At 40.4% G+C, this 17918-nt stretch overlaps 1 protein-coding gene across 1 annotated transcript in view; it reads left to right on the top strand.

Annotated features, from left to right (window-relative positions):
• The window catches only part of trpc4b (transient receptor potential cation channel, subfamily C, member 4b), a 63235-nt gene that overhangs the window by 31861 nt on the left and 13456 nt on the right, over window positions 1-17918 (top strand). Inside the window, exons 5-9 of the mRNA XM_069891713.1 lie at window positions 5043-5182; window positions 8049-8371; window positions 9317-9512; window positions 14943-15149; window positions 15272-15313. Of these exons, the coding sequence (XP_069747814.1) occupies window positions 5043-5182; window positions 8049-8371; window positions 9317-9512; window positions 14943-15149; window positions 15272-15313 (908 nt within the window). The remainder of the gene's footprint in view (window positions 1-5042; window positions 5183-8048; window positions 8372-9316; window positions 9513-14942; window positions 15150-15271; window positions 15314-17918) is intronic.

Here is a 17918-nt window from a genome sequence, read left to right as displayed (position 1 = left end):
TGACATGTAGGAGAGGTGGCGTTGCTGGCGAGCCGACCATGGATCTTTGGCCATCATGAGTGCCTGTGCGAGGGGCTTGTGGTCTGTGAACACCGTGAAGGGCCTGCCCTCCAGAAAGTATTGAAAGAGCTGGTTGGCCAGGTACAGCGCCAGGAGCTCCTGGTTAAAAGCGCTGTACTTGGAAGTGCAGCTGTTTGCTAAAGAAGGCCAGCAGGTGCCACTGTCCATTGAGCCACTGCCACGGCTGAGGCGTCCATCGAGAGCGCCGTGTGTGCCTCTGGGTGTGGGTGCACCAATAGAGTTGCGTCGGCGAGGGCCTCCTTTGTTGCAGCAAAAGCGGTCTATGTCTCCTCCGACCAGGTCAGGACTTTCTCCTTAGTGGCGATCAATGCAAACAGCGGTCTCATGGTGCGGGCAGTGCTGGGGATGAACCGATAATAAAAATTCACCATCCCCACAAACTGCAGGCCCTTGAGGGTGGTTGGTTTGGGGAGCCGCTGGACGCGATTTTCTCTGGCATCGGGGCAGCACCTACTGCCGAGATGGTACCCCAGGAACTGCAGTGTCTGCTTGCTGAATTGGCATTTGACCACATTGACTGTGAGGCCAAACTCTGCCAGTCAGGCAAACAGAGTACTGAGGTGGGCCTTGTACTCTTTGCGGTTGCGACTGGCAATAAGGGTATCGTCCAGGTAGATAAACACAAAGTCCAAGTCCTTACCTACTGTGTACACGAGGCACTGAAAAGTCTGGGCTGCATTCTTGAGGCCGAAAGGCATACACAGGGATTCAAAGAGGCCAAAGTGGGTGATGATCACCGTCCTGCTGATGTCCTCAGGGTGGAGTGGGATCTGATGATACCCCCGTACCAGATCGAGTAGACTTGCCCGCCGTGGAGATTGGCGAAGAAGTCCTGAATGTGGGGAACCGAGTACCTGTCTGGTGTGGTTGTGTTGGTCAAACACCAGTAATCACCACAGGGTCTCCAGCCCCCAGAGGATTTGGGGACCATGTGGAGAGGGAATGCCCAGGTGCTGTCCTAGCGATGGACGATCCCCAACTCCTGCAGTCGGGAAAACTCCTCCTTTGCCAGCTGCAGCTTCTCGGGCAGAAGTCATCTGGGCTTGGCGTGCAGCGGGGGGCCCTGCATGAAGATATGGTGGTATACCCCATGCTGGGGTAAGGTGGTGCTGAATCATGGTTGTAGGATGGTGGGGAACTCATGGAGTATGTTCGAATACTCAGCCCTGGAAGTGATGATGGCAGCGATCTCGGGCTTGCAGGCGTCCGTGGTGTCCAGGCACACTGAATGGAAGGTGCGAGCATTGACCAGCCTCTTGCCCTTCATGTTGACCAACAGTCCATGTGCCCTCAGGAAGTCAGCCCCCAACAATGCAGAACCTATTGAAACTAACACAAATTTCCAGCGCAATTTTCTTTCCTGATCTGGATCTGCGCCCTGTGGGTACCGAAGGTCTTGATGATGGAACCATTGGCTGCCTGCAGGGTGGGACCACAAGGTGCATGTCTCGAGGGTGCTGGGGGGCAGGACACTCAGCTCCTGTGTCCACTAGGAAACACCGGCCAGTGGACTTCTCGGTAATGTGAAGGAGGCCGTCCACTTGGCCAGCCATCACAGCCATCAACGATGGCTGGCCGGGTCATTCTCTCTGGTAGTCACACAGTTGTCGGCACTTACAAGCTTGTGCTCCCCAACGCTGATGGTAAAAGCACCTGGTGGAATGGTGCTCCTCCAGCTTGTGCTTGGGGGAGTGTTGCGGCCAGCTGGCTTTTAGTCGCACAACCTGACTGAGGGCTGCCTCATTCTCCCTCTTGGTGCGCCAGAGAGTGTGCGCTCGGGCTGTGACTCGGCATTGATCCGTGAAGGCTTCATCCACCAGGAGTAGTTTGACGTCCCCGGGCATCTGCTCGAGGATGATCTGAAGGAATAGGAAACAAGGTTTGTGATCCTCCGCCAGTGCCAGCATCTCGTCCATTAGGGCCGATGGTGTGCGGTCCCCAAGCCCGTCAAGGTGCAGGAGCCTGGAGGCATGGTGCTGAAGGGAGAGCCCAAAAGTACCAAGGAGCAGATTCTTGAGAGCAGGTTATTTACCCTCAGCCGGTGGGTTGTGTATTAGATCATCCACCCTGGCTGCTGTTTCTTAGTCCAGCATGCTCATGACATGGTAGAACATCGTGGTGTCTGCTGGAATGTTCCTCAGTTGAAACTGTGCCTCCACCTGCCTGAACCACATACGCTGGTGGTAGGTCCAGAAGGGGGGCAGTTTGATGGCAACGGCGTTGATCTCTGCCAGATCCATGTTTTCAAGACCAGAAAGGTATCTGGGCTCAATGGGGTCACCAATGTAGTGCTGGACACAGCCAAGAAAAACTCGGCCACCATATTGAAAGTCATTAATTACTGTTTTTATTCAAATTCAGCGTACGCCCCATTAAGGGCAACATGAGCTCAGTTATCTCATGCATTGTGACGTCATAATCACTGCCCCAGGCACGCTCTGGGCAGGAGACTTGAGGCAGGGAGAAACCCTGACAGCACCATCTTCCCATTGCTGCCCTGCCACGTGGCGTTACACATGGGGCCGGTTCGCCATGAGAGAGTGTGCCGCCACACACTCCTATTTTATCACTCAAATGGAGCCTCATAACCCTAGAGTTTTTTTTTAATTTCAAGGCCCAATTTACTTATTTATATAAAGCCCACTAAGTTCCTCACTTGACTTATTTTTAGATTCCCTTGTACTGCTGATAACTTGTCCTCTTCCTTCCACTGTGAAAATGGATTCAAGATACAAAATTTGCCATGTCCATGTTTGTCTTTATAGTCTTGCCTGCAACCCATTTTGGGGTTCCCATTCCCCTTTATTACACTTTTTCAATGAAAATAATTACAACATAATTTGCTACCATCTTTCAAATTATTTCTCTATTTTTTAATTATAATTTTATTTGTATCCTATCTTTGCTCTCCCTTTCAATTATATTTCCACTTGCCTTGCATATGCAATTTTGTTTGATTTTTGTCACAATTACTTAACAATGCAAGTGTAACTTTGCTCTATTAGAGATATGTACTGGTTTGGTGTAATCAGAAAACTTAATTTTAATATTTTTTTGTTTTCTATTACCCAATTACAGCAATGAATTTATTTCTCATCCTTAAATTTAAATTTAAAATCTTGATATATAATTTTTTCTTGACTTTCTCAATCCTAATATCTAATGTTCTTGGCATCAAATTGTATTCTAATTCTCTTTTCTCTCATCAATAACTTCTCTGTTCCGTTCTTAAAGATGTATCCAAAAGATTGTCCAAACGCATGTCAAGAATATAAATTTTTTAGTATTGAAACAGTTCTGCTTTCTCCAATCAACGAGAGCATTAAAACTAGACCTTGGTCATAATTTCAAATTCACTCTCCCACTTCCCTTATTTTACACACACACACACACACACCACACACACACACACACACACACACACACACACACACACACACACACACACCACACACACACACACCACACACACACACACACCACACACACACCACACACACACACACACACACACACACACACACACACACACACACACACACACACACACACACACACACACACACACACACACACACACACACACACACACACACACACACTGTTCCTCTACTTCTTTCTGACAATACCTTTCATTTTTTTTAAATTTTTCAGCCTGCCAGTAAATATCAAGGTAAATCATTCTTGGCAACCATTAAAGTCGAATTATAAACACTATTATTACAGGGTCTATTTAAAAAAGAGAATTCTGGCCCTATACTGCTTCAGAGAACTTTGAAACATTTATTAAATTCAACAATTTAACTGCAATATAACACACCTAAACTTACCCTAAATGTCTAAGCTGTAATTGCATTTATCCATTATTTTAATGGATATTTCATATTTTAGTGTCAGCTGTGATGTAATTGGTAGCACTCTTGCGCATTATTTACCCCAGACATGCAAACACATAAACCTAGTATAAAATAGTTCTGCACCATCAGAAGAATTTTTTTTTGTATGAAATTTTAAACTGTGACCTTTTTTTTCCCTCCAGCAACATTACTTGAAGAAGAGCAGAGAAATTTACCATATTGCCCATCATTTATTTCTCAATCCATGTCAATAAAAAAAATCTGATCATTGTCTAATTACTGTTTGTAGGAGTTTGTTGTGTGCAAATTAACTGTTGCACTCCTTCCTTTACCAACCATCACTACACTTTTTAAACTAGTATTTATTAGGTGCAATGAGTAATAAATTGTCATGAACTTATGAAAGCTACCAAATTGGTTCTAGTAATTTTATTTAAAAAAATCAATTAATACTTTTCCTTTATTAAAACTAAAATGCAGAAATGTTTATGGCATATTTAACTGTAAAGATGTATATTTTCTTCAACAGGTTGTTTAAGTGCATAGAAATACTGTCAGAGTCATGTCGGAATACTTTCATTTCAAAATAAAAACAATTATTTTAATTAAAAATTTTAAGTTATTTTTCCTGTGACACGTTCTGATTTGTTAAGCATGTTGAATGAATTTCATTTCATTGAATCATAGAAATAAAATTCAGATTAGTTTTATATTAGACAAGCAATCTCCTCTGATTAATCCAAATATTCAAAATCAAAATTTACTTTCTTCTAAAACTTAATAGTAATTTGATCAAATTTGTTTCACCTTAACTTAATTGGTCCACAATTTTAGATTTATTATGTTTTCTTGCAATGTAATACTTAGGGCAAAAAATTGCTTCTTACATAAAGTGTTATAATTGAACATTCATTATTTCATAATGTGAGAAACTAAGTACAATTTGATAACAAAATAATATAAAATGGCAGGGGTATAATATGACTCAACCAGAAAGAGACAATTCACTGTTGCTTCTCTCAGTTAAGAATTTTAAGATACATCTTTATACTTAAGAAGATCTATAAATATATTTTCAGAAGTATATTCTTTCTTTGATAACAGGTTTCATTTGGGGTGAGATAAAGCAAATGTGGGATGGTGGACTTCAAGATTACATACACGATTGGTGGAATCTAATGGATTTTGTAATGAATTCTTTATACCTAGCAACAATTTCACTTAAAATTGTTGCTTTTATTAAGGTACTTCTTTTTCTTTACCTCACATTCTTTTCAACCCCAGAATCTTTCAAACAAGCAAAGAATTCTATAGGCAAACACTTGGTTCTAATTCAGACAAAATGTTGAATCTGGCAAGGCTTGCAATAGTGAAAAAGGTCTTAAAAGTTCAAGCAGCAAACATCCTGCTCAATTTTAATATTAAATAATTATTTAAAGAATGAACCAAAAATAGGGTAAAATCAAAGTTAAATAAAAAGGACAAAACTGAAGATTATTGAGAAAAGTGGGAGTACAGGACAAAGACAAAAGAGAGAGGTACAAAGAACATAAAGATAAGGAGAGAAATGCAAAGAAAAGGTTTCAGGATGAGAAACTAATAAAAATAAAGAGAAGGTAATTGAAAAAGAATGACAAAGTCAGTAAGGGAAAATATGAAGGTGTAAGGGAGAGAAACTAGTGGTAGAAATGTCAAACCGTAAAAGATTAGATACAAGTCTGATAAATTCATTCCTTGTTGGCACATGCTAAAATACTAGATAGCAATGCCACTATATTCATCTGTGCTTTTGAAATTCAAACCACAATAGCATAAATTTGAGAGGCAAATACTCTTCAATAATTTTTAGGCAAATTTATACATGCCCTTTTATCACAATTTCTGAAAGCACGTGGCAGAGTATAAGTGTGCTTCAGACAAAATAATTGTTAATGAAATATCCAGGCCACAAAGTGTATTCAACGAATGCTTCAGGATCAGACAGGATCTTCACTTCTTCAGACCATATCCCCTGTAAGGATTTTATTCCTTTCATTTCTTTAGTCTCTGTCACATCTGCTCCCAGCATGAGGTCTTCCATTCCAGATCATCCAAGATGTCCTTCAAAAAGCATGGCTTCCCCTTTACCCCCATCAACATAGCCCTTATCCACTTCTCCTCTATTTCCCGCACATCTGCCCTGTCCCCCTCTTCCCCTAGACCCAACAAGGACAGGATTCCCTTATCCTCACCTACCACCCCACCAGACTCTCCATCCAAAATATTATCCTCTGCAATTCCCATTGCCTACAACATGATTCCACTACCAAACATATCTGCCCCTCTCCTCCCTTCATCACCTTCTGCAGAGACCACTCCTTCCATGGCTATACTTGCACCAACACGTCCTCCCTCGATGGTATTTGGTGCCTCAATTCACTTGTGAATTTGTAGAGGTCATCTACTGCATCTGGTGCTCCCATGTCACCTCCTCTACATCAGAGGGACTGGACACGTACTGAAAGATTGTTTCTTTGCGCCTCTTCACTTAATCCGCTGTAATAGCCGGGACATTCCAGTGGTCAACCATTTCAATTCCTCAACTCACTCTCACGCCAACATGTCCGTCCATGGCCTCATGCATGGCCAAACTGAGTCCACCAACAAATTAGAGGAATAACACCAAATATTTTGTCTGGGCACTCTCCAACCAGATGGAATTAATATCGACTACTCTGATTTCTGTTAGGCCCCTCACCTTGTCTCTCTCTTTCCATCTGCTTCTTTCTCCTTTCCTCCAGCTCCCTACCCCCTTCCCTTTTCATTCAGAGCTACCCCCTCCACCATCACTTCACATTTTTTCTCTTCTGTTCTCCTTCCTAGTTACACTTATAGCCTCTTGCCCGTGGGCCTCGGCTCTTCCTCCTGCTCCTCTCCCCACCATTGTTGCTCATACTTTGATAAAGGCTTAGGTTAGAAATATTGGTCATGTATCCTTGCCATAAAGAATGCAGCATGACCTGCTGAGTTTCTCCAGCAATTTTGTGTACTAAACTACAACACATTGTCTGCAGACTTTATTGCTTAACTTCAGGGAAGATATACTTTTATACTTGTGTAGAACATTGTGTTGCATACCTAGTACTGTAAATGTTTGATGCTACTTGGAATATGGGTGATATCTCTTATTTTACTATGTGAAAATGCTTAGAAAATCAAGTCTTGGGTACGGAATAAACTAAAATTGTTTAAATTAAATCTTGGTAAGGAAATAGATTATAATCATAATGAAGTTAAGGTAATATTGATATGCCTTTTTCATGCATCTTTTATATGGATTATTGGTTTTGATCAAGAACAACATTTTAAAAATATGCTTTTCAATTTTATAACTATTTGTATTTATAATCATTTTGAAACTTCGGAGATTTCACTATAACCATTTGCCCTTTTTATGAGGAATCCTGAAAATGTAATAATCTTTGATAAAAGTTATCAATATTCTAAAATGAGAAATAGTCAGGTCTGCTCAGAACTACTGTTAAACTATTGAATTATATCTCTAACAATTACAATTCCTCATTATCAAATGCTGTGAGTTCTGTTTTCCAATTTTAATTAAACAGTAGCCCTTAATTACAAGGATCTTGAAGAAAAAATTATGCTTTGCTGCATTTCCAGATCAATTGAAACACACTAGTTTATACAGCAGTAATAATTATGTTTTCAAATAGATCAAATAGCTCTTGGTTTAAAAATATCAAAAATATACTCCATATAACAGACAGTATTTGTAAGCAATCAAATTCTATATTTAACATCAAAATCTCAATAAAACAGTAAGTCAAGGCATTTATTTGGTTCCATCATTGGATTTGATAACAATAATTAAATTTAACAATAATTATGTTCTCACATCTTGAAACAGTTATGATAGATATTAAGGATGGTAGAGTTTATATTTAGATTGTGTAAGACAATAAAAATAAACTCATTTAAACATGATTTATTATGATCATTTTCTGTTTTATAAAATAGAACATGTATTATTATCAACCTTTATCAAATACCTGTATTGAGAAAAACAAAGTTAATAAATGTTTTATACTGACATTATTTTTTTATTTAAAGTACAGCGGATCACGCCAGCGTGAAGACTGGGAAATGTGGCATCCCACCTTAGTTGCTGAGGCATTATTTGCTATTGCAAATATCTTCAGTTCGCTCCGCTTAATCTCACTGTTCACTGCGAACTCTCATCTTGGGCCCCTACAAATATCTCTTGGACGAATGCTCTTGGATATTCTGAAATTCTTATTTATATACTGTCTGGTGCTACTGGCTTTTGCAAATGGACTGAATCAGTTGTACTTTTATTATGAGACAAATGCATCAGAAGAACCAAATAACTGCAAAGGGATAAGATGTGAAAAACAGAACAATGCCTTTTCAACGTAAGCATCATTTCTCATTTTAATTGCAAAATGGGTTTTAATGCATGTCCTTTTCCAAGTTTGTGACCATATTTCCCATATACATTAGAAAATTATAGATATTTGCAGGAAACTAGAGCAAAATCTTCTTCAGACATTTCATTTGTGCATTTGAACCAATAGAATAAGCAAAAATCCTGCAAATCAACCATAAACCATCCACTCTATTACAATAGACTGGTAGGCAAGCTGAAAGCTGTCACAATATTACATGACGAACCTTAGTCTCCAAAAAAAAAGATGCTTTGTCCATGCAGCATTCTACAATTGGTAAAGAAAAACAAATCCCATTGGAAATGAGTAGATAGTGCCATGTGCTGTGAAAATGGTGGGTGAATGCCTATTTTTAACACTTTCATTTTCCTTATATCATCAAATATATTAATATGTTAAAAGTGTTTAATGTGTTAGGTTTCTTTTGCCTGAATGTGTTAATGGTACTGGTGTTGTTGAATATATTTAAATGGTTTTTTTTTTAAATTTTGGATTTTATAAAATTCCAACTTTAGACATCATAACCAATGGTGTGAATTATTTATGCTCACATTCTGTTGTGAGTTATTGATTTCAGTAGACCAAGGATAATAGAGTCAACACCTGCTCTTCAGAATTAATAAATAAAGAAAATTCTTGTATAATAGGTCATTTGCTGAGGAAAATAAGCCAGAGAGGAATAGAAGATTTTATTTCTTATCGTTTTTGATGGAACTGAGTCTTCATCTTGCCTTAATTACCTTTGTTTAATGTTCTAAACTTTACGTGCATTAACCTATTATCTTTATGATTGTTCGCTTTTATAAATGAAATAACTCTGGATTTTCTTCTTATAAAACTGTTGAAATGTGCCATATGTTAGGACTTGTTTTGAAACCGAAATGTAGATTTAATTTTTTTTAACTTTTGCAGATTGTTTGAGACTCTCCAATCACTATTCTGGTCAATATTTGGTCTCATTAATCTATATGTGACCAATGTGAAGGCTCAACATGAATTCACAGAGTTTGTTGGAGCCACTATGTTTGGAACATACAATATTATTTCTCTTGTGGTTTTGCTGAACATGTTGATAGCTATGATGAACAATTCTTATCAGCTTATTGCGGTGAGTTCATCCTGTATATTAAGTCATACAGGAAGGCCCAAATGTCCATTTCAACCAAGATGGGCTCATCCCATTTGCCTGCATTTGGCTCTTCCAGTTTATATATCAAATGTTTATATTCCAAAGGTCTTTTGAACATTATAATTCTATCATCTTTTATAGCTTCCTTTGACAGCTTGTCCCAGATATGGACTAGCCTCCAAGTGAAAAAGTTGACCCTCATATCCCTCTTGATAGGAATTCTTCCTATTTCATCTTAAACCTCTGTCTACTGCTTTACAATTATTTATCCAAAGAAAAAGACTGAGAATTTGCTTTATTTATGCCTCTTATTGTTTTATAAACCTTCTTAAGGTCACCCTCAACCAGTATGCTCTGGGGAATAAAGCCCCATCCAATTCAATCTCTCCCTTTAACTCAAGCTCTCCAGTCCTGGCAATATAACCATATAACAATTACAGCACAGAAACAGGCCAATTTGGTCCTTCTAGTCCACACTGATCCAAGTACCCTCCTCTAATCCCACTTACCAGCACTCTACTCATATCCCTCCATTCCCCCTTCCATCCATATACTTATCCAACTCTTTCTTAAATAAAAACATTGACCCTGCCTCCACCACCTATCCCAGAAGTCCATTCCACACAGTAACCACTCTCTGAGTAAAGAAATTCCCCCTCATGTTACTCCTAAACCTTTGCCCGTCAACTCTCAACCCATGACCTCTTGTATCCATCTCTCCTACTCTCAATGGGAAAAGTCTTTCCACATCAACTCTATCTAACCTTCTCATTATCTTAAACACCTCTATCAAATCCCCTCTTAGCCTTCTACGTTCCAAGGAATAAAGACCTAATTTGCTCACTCTTTCCTTGTATTCCAGATGCTGAAACAGGCAACATTTTTGTAAATCTTCTCTGCACTCTCTCTATCTTGTTAATATACTTCCTATAAATCGGTGACCAGAACTGCACACAGTACTCTAAATTTGACCTCACCAATCCCTTGTACAGTTTCATCATTACTTCCCAACTCCTATATTCTATGCACTGATTTATATAGGCAAGCATACTAAAAGCCTTCTTCACCACCCTATCCACATGCGCTCCTACCTTCAGGGAACAATGCATCGTTATTCCTAGATCTTTCTGCTCCACTGCATTTTTCAATGCACTCCCATTTACCACATGTGTTTTGCTTTGATTATTCTTTCCAAAATGAAGCACCTCACACTTATCAGCATTAAATTCCATCTGCCATCTTTCTACCCTCTCCTCTAAGCAGTTTAAATCCCTCTGCAATCTTTGAAAACCCTCTTCATCATCCACAATTCCCCCTATTTTAGTATCATCTGAATATTTACTATTCAATATTCATATTCTCCAGATCATTAATATATATGACAAACAGCAATGGTCCCAATACCAACCCCTGAGGTACACCGCTTGTCACCAGCCATCATCCTGACAAACAATTATCTACTACTACTCTCTGGCACCTTCCTTCCAGCCACTGTTGAATCCATTTGACTATCTCCAAATTAATACCCAAGGACTTAGCCTTCCTAACTAACCTCCCTTGCGGAACCTTATCGAAGGCCTTACTGAAGTCCATATAGACAACATCCACTGCTCTTCCCTCATCAGCATTCCTAGTCGCCTCTTCAAAAAGTTCAACAAGATTGGTCAAACACGACCTTCCATGCACAAATCCACATTGAGTGTCCCTGATAAGACCTTGTCCCTCCATATACTTATATATACTATCTCTAATAACACTTTCCATCAATTTACCTACCACAGACGTCAAACGTACAGGACGGTAATTGCTCGGCTTGCTCCTTGAACCCTTTTTAAACAAAGGAAGCACATGGGCAACACGCCAATCCTCCGGCACGATACCCGTCTCTAATGACATTTGAAAAATCGCTGCTAGAGCCTCCGCTATTTCCTCACTAACTTCTAACTTCTCTCAAGGTCTTGGGGAAAATCCTGTCAGGACCCGGAGACTTATCCACCTTTATATGTTTCAAAAGCTTCAGTACTACCTCTTTCTTAATTATTATAGTCTCCATATTTACCCCCTTTGCTTCCTTTACCCTGCACAGTTCAATATCCTTCTCATCAGTAAATACTGAGGAAAAGAAATTGTTCAGGACCTCTCCCATCTCTTTTGTCTCCACACAGATTTGTTCTTTCTGATTCTCTATTGGAACAATTTTATCTCTCACTTTCCTTTTGCTATTTACATATTTGTAGAAACCCTTTGGATTTATTTTCACCCTGCTTGCTATAGCCACCTCAAACCTTCTTTTATCTTTACTAATTTCTTTCTTAAGATTCTTTTTAGATTTAATATAGTACCCAAACATCTCCTTTTTTCCCTGTTACTTATATTTATTGTAGTACTCCCTCTTTTTTCGAACCAAGTTTCCAATATCCTTTGAGAACCATGACTCTCTCAAACTTTTGACCTGACCTTTCAACCTAACAGGTCTATAAAGATATTGTACTCTTAAAATCTCTCCTTTAAAAAACTTCCATTTCTCTATTACATCCTTCCCAGGAAACAAATTGTCCCAATCCACCCCTTGTAAATCCTTTCACATCTCCTCAAACCTAGCTTTTCCCTACTCAAAAACCTCAACTCTGGGCCCAGACCTATCCTTTTCCATAATTACCTTGAAACAAATGGCACTATGATCACTGGACCTGAAGTGCTCCCCCACACATACCCCTGTCACCTGACCAATCTCATTCCCCAACAGTAAATCCAACACAGCTCCCTCTCTAGTTGGTACCTCCACGTATTGATGTAAAAGGCTATCCTGCACACATTTTACAAACTCCAACCCATCCAGCCCTTTCACGGAATGGGTTTCCCAATCAATGTTCGGAAAATTTAAATCACCCACAATCACTACCCTGTGCTTATTACAAACATCTGCTATCTCCCTACTAATTTGTTCTTCTAATTCGCGTTCCCTATTCAGTGGTCTATAATACACCCCTATTAACTTCCCCTTTCCCATTCCTCAATTCCACCCAAATAGCCTCCCTAGACAAGCCTTCTATTCTGTTCCACATAAGCACCCGCTGTAATATTTTCTCTAACAAGTAGTGCAATCCCACCCCCTCTTGACCCCCCAGTTTTATCACACCTAAAGCAACTAAATCCAGGAATATTTAACTGCCATTCACATCCCTCCTGTTACCATGTTTCACTAATCGTTACCACATCTTACTTCCAAGTGTCAATCCATACCTTCAGCTCATCCATCTTCCTAACAATGTCCCTAGCATTAAAACATATGCATTTTAGAGATTTCCCAGTTTTTACTTCCTGTAGGCCCCTTTATCTTTACCAACACCTCTCTTATGATCTTTTGGAGTCGACCTCTGTCCATCTTCTTATAGAGCATCCACCTTTTCTATCACCTGCCTTTCCCCCCTCAAACACTGTCTACAAGCTTTCTCTGATTGCCCTCTAACCTTCTTGCTGTTCTCCTTCATTTGGTTCCCACCCCAGCCATTCTAGTTTAAAGTCTCCTGAGTAACCGTACAGGTCACACCTACCCCAAAAATGGTCCCAGTGATCCACAAACTTAAATCCCTGCCCTTTGCTCCACCCCTTAAGCCACGCGTTCATCCTCCATCTCATTCTATTCCTGCTCTCACTGTCGCAAGGCACAGGCAGTAATCCAAAGATTACTCCCTTTGCGGTCCTTCTTTTTAACTCTCTACCTAACTCCCTGTACTCACTTTTCAGGACTTCTTCTCTATTCTTCCCTATGTCATTGGTACCTACATGTACTACAACTTCTGTCTCATCTCCCTCCCCCTTTAGGATGTCCTGGACTCGAGCAACAACATCCTGGACCCTGGCACCAGGGAGGCAAACCACCATCTGGTTCTCCTTGCTCTGTTCACAGAATCCCCTGTCTGTACTCCTGACTATCGAGTCCCCTATGACTATTGCCCTTCTCTTCCTTTCCCTACCCTTCTGAGCCTCAAAGGCCAACCCAGTGCCAAAGGCACAGCCACTGACACTTCCCCAGCTGGGCTGTTTCCCCAACAGTATCCAAAGAGGAGTACCTGTTGTTGAGGGCCACAGCCATAGCAGTCCTCTCTACCACCTTACTATTCCTCTTCCCTCTCCTAACTGTGACCCACCTGTCCTCCTCCCGTGGCCCTGGCGTGACCACCTGGCTGTAACTCCTATCTATGACAACCTCACTCTCCCTGACCAGAGCGAGGTCATCGAGCTGCAGCTCTAGTTCCCTAACACAGTTCCTGAGGAGCTGCAGCTCAGCACACCTGGTGCAGATATGGACGTCAGGGAGGCTAGAAGACGCCATGACTTCCCACATCTGACACACAGAACAGCAAACTGCTCTCACACTCATCCCTTCTCTCTCCTCCTTCCTCAAATAAGTAGAAATTACTAAAGAATACAAAAGCAATTAAACAGTATTGCCTTAACTTGACAAGCTTGACCTCAGCCTCTGCTCGCCGAAGCCTCTTGAGCCAAAGCCTGAATTCCCCACTCCTTCCCTGTCCACTCACTCCCTGGCCGCTCCTCACTGGCCTCTCTTTTACCTTACCCTAATTTTATTTGCCCTCTACCAGTTAACCCTGTCAGTCACTCCTCGCCCTGCCTACCCTGGACGACTCTGAGCCCGACTTCAATGGCTCCCTGCTCGAATCTACTTTAATTACAGTACTTACCTCTCCTCCTGCTCCTCCGACTCCTCGACACACAAGGTGTATCTTGATGTATCTTCTCTGCACCCTTTTCAACTTACTAATTTCCTTACTATAGCTGGGGGACCAATACCTCATACAGTTGTATCATAAGATCCCAGCCTTAGTACCCAATATCATGTCCAAGAAAAGCACACGAGCCAAATGCCATCATCACCATCCTGCCCATCTAAGTTACCACAGGTTCCAGCTTTTTAAAACAGAATCAGTTGAAATATATGATTGAGCGTTTATATACCCCACATAAAATTAGAGATTAAAAATGCTGGAAATGCGAAATGGGAATTTGAAAGAAAAATTAAAATTTCTTATGTAATGTGTTTGTTTCTGATAAATCTGAACTTTTTGTCTGACTTTCTATTTTATATTCTAACTTGATTCTATGTAGTAATTACTGTACTTTTTTCTGTTTAAATTGAATCTGTTTATATTAATATGAAGATAGCAAGACTGATCTTCTGTAAAGGCCAAAAATTTAATTTAATTTTAATAACAGTAATTATGCAATAATTGAATAAAAACTACAAAAATAGAATTGCCATACACTTTTAGTAATGGATCTAACATCTGAATAAATTTAACAGCATCAGAAGTAGGTATGGGAGGCTGTGAGATGCATTTATAACTGATTTAAATGAGTATCATTAACTGATTTGATATATTGCAGGATCATGCAGACATTGAGTGGAAATTTGCAAGGACAAAGCTTTGGATGAGTTACTTTGAAGAAGGTGGGACTCTTCCAACTCCCTTTAACATTATCCCAAGTCCAAAATCTGTCTGGTATTTGCTAACATGGATAAGAAATCATTTATGCCTCAAATTTTTCTGCAAACAAAAGCGAAGGAAACCTGAAAGTCTTGGGTCTCTTGGTGTAAGAAAGTTCATTTCTTCCTGCATATCTTTCAAACATTAATACTTCAATTAATGCTTAATTTGCTTCTTCAAATTATTCTCCTTCAGTTATTTATTCCATTCATATATTTCTTTTTAAAGAGACGTGCAGCTAACAATCTAAGACGAAATCATCAGTACCAGGTAAGTACACTTCTTTAATATTTCAATTTCTGAAGCAGCTACTTTAAAAAGCACAATTATTCCATTGGTATTGAGAAATGCAATATTTGTATCGATATATCATAAGTATCTGCACACTGGTTTTATTCATGTCATCTTCTGTCACCATAAATTTGGGAGAAATATGACAAAATCTATTAATAATAAATTGTTTCTGGTAAAATCTGAAAATTCACATTGACAAAATGGTAACAGCTTCAAAGTTTCAGGCTAGGGAAATATAGATCTTTTTCATATTGTTAAATTTTGGCTTGTATTTTTCTGCTGTGATTTTTGATGGAGTAATTTTAAAAATCCCTATTGTAGCCACTAATGTTGCAGTGGGTAATTCGAGAGGAGAGTAATGAGTTGCAGTTGAAAGGAAGTTCAAACAAAACTCTTAACTTTACAGATAGGCACAACCTTTTTAAAAACATGCTTCACGCATCGTGATCTCACCGCGTCATGTCATCATGATGGTTGGAAGCCGGTTTGCTGGAACTTGTAGTGCCACTATATTGCACCCCGCCCCCCCCCCAGAAAGTTCCAGTTCATTTGTCTTTGGTGGCCAGCCACACCATGGAACTGTTCGGTGTGGCACAAGCCGTTCTAAGTCAATGCGTGCAGGTTTTAACCGGTCCACTGTAAACGCTTGAGATTGTTCTCCAATGTCTAAGATGCATAATGTCTTAGAGCTTCACAGCACTTTATATGGTCCTTCGTAAGGTGTTTGTAGGGGTGATCCGTGTGCTCCCCTTTGGACGAAAACGTACTCACAATCTCTGAATTCCTTAGGAATGAAGGAAGATTGTGTGCCATGTCTAGAATCTGGTGTTTTGAATGTTCTTCGTGGGTGTGGCTAGTGACAAGAATGTCATCTAAGTAGATGAAAATGAAGTCCATCCCATTCCCCATTGCATCCATCAGGCGCTGGAAATGTTTTGCAGCATTTTTCAGCCAGAAGGTCATCCGCAAAAATTCAAATAAACCGAACAGCATTACAATTGCTGTCTTAGGCTCATCTTCTGGGTTAACAGAAAATCCTGGCCCCGAAAAAATTTGCTGTAAAGTCTTGTATATGGGGCACAGGATAGCGGTCTGCTGTTGTTGCATTATTTGGGCATCTGTAATCACTGCAGGCTCTCCAGCCTCCCGTGGGTTTGGCAGCCATATGCAATGGTGACTCCCATGGGGTATCCGACCTGCATATAATGCCTAACTCCTCCATTTTACTGAGCACCTGCTTTGCAAGGCGCAACTTTTCAGGCAGTAGTCGACAGGCTCTGGCTTATACAGGCTGTCCTTGGGCCAAAATATGGTGGCTTACACCATATTTCACAATAGCAATGGAGAACTGGGGAGTGATGATGTCAACAAAGTCTTAGAGGATTTCGGCAAATTCATTCTTCATACATTAAAGGGCATGCAAGTGTGGGGCGAGTAACCTTGAATCTCCAAGGTAGAAGGTTTGGAGTCCTTTCATACCCACCTTTAGGGATTGGGCACGGAGGAAATCTGCTCCCAGCAATGGCCTAAACACGGCAGCAAGAGTGAATCTCCATGTAAACTTGCAGCCGTTGAATTTCACAGCCAGGTTCTTGTCATACGGATAGTGTTGTTATTTACAGCTGTGAGGCCAGAACCTACTCTTCTGGTACAAGTGTTGAATCCTGAAGGAGGAAGGACGCTAACCTCTGAACCAGTCTCCACGAGGAATTTTCATCCGGAGAGTTCATCCCAGACATAAAGCAGGCTGTTTTGGTGGCCAGCCATCATAGTCATTATCAACGGCTAATAAGCAGGAAAAGTGCTTTCAGTGCCTCATACTGCTGTGCGGCAGTGTTTCTTGAATGAAATCCACAATGTGGCCGGCAGTATCCTAGTCCAAGGCGCTAACTACATGGTAATACTTGGTGGCATCCACCTCTATTTTTCTGATGTGGAATTGCACTCCACCTGTCCAAACCAGACTTTGGGTTGCGACATCCAGAAGACGGGCAGTTTTAAGGATACTGCTGTGCTGTCCATCACCAATTGTTGGGTCACCAATTGTAGCCACTGATGTTGCAGTGGGTAATTCGAGAGGAGAGAGTAACAAATCACAGCTGAGATGAAGTACAAACAAAATTGTTTACGGACGCATGCAACCCTTTTAAAAACCCCATGTAATGTGCCCCAATTATGTCATGACATGCGGGAGCCGGTTCACTTGAACTTGTAGTGCGTCTACACTATGAAGTTTTTCCAATATATGTACTTCCCTCGGTTAATTTTTGGAAAGGGAAGAATTAGACTGAAGGAAGGACAAAAGGGATGTTCATACGTTCCAAATTCAACTTCCCTTCAATGCAAGATTTTAGTTATCCTGAGGCCAAAACATTAAAATGGCTTCCACAGCGTTCAAGGATGTGCGTTCTAATCAAAATACTTAATGTCCAGATGCAGCTGTTGTTGATGAGTTCTGGCTTGTAATATAAACTGTATATCCAGTCAGAATTATATCAAGCAGCTACATATTACATTCCATGTTCAAGTCACCTGATGCTCATTGGAGGGAAAGTTTACCTTAGTGAGATTCCTATAAATA

This window comes from Narcine bancroftii, chromosome 7 (assembly GCF_036971445.1).
Source record: "Narcine bancroftii isolate sNarBan1 chromosome 7, sNarBan1.hap1, whole genome shotgun sequence".
NCBI lineage: Eukaryota > Metazoa > Chordata > Chondrichthyes > Torpediniformes > Narcinidae > Narcine > Narcine bancroftii.
Note: the sequence above shows the minus strand (reverse complement) of the source record. Positions and strands in the feature narration are given on the sequence as shown.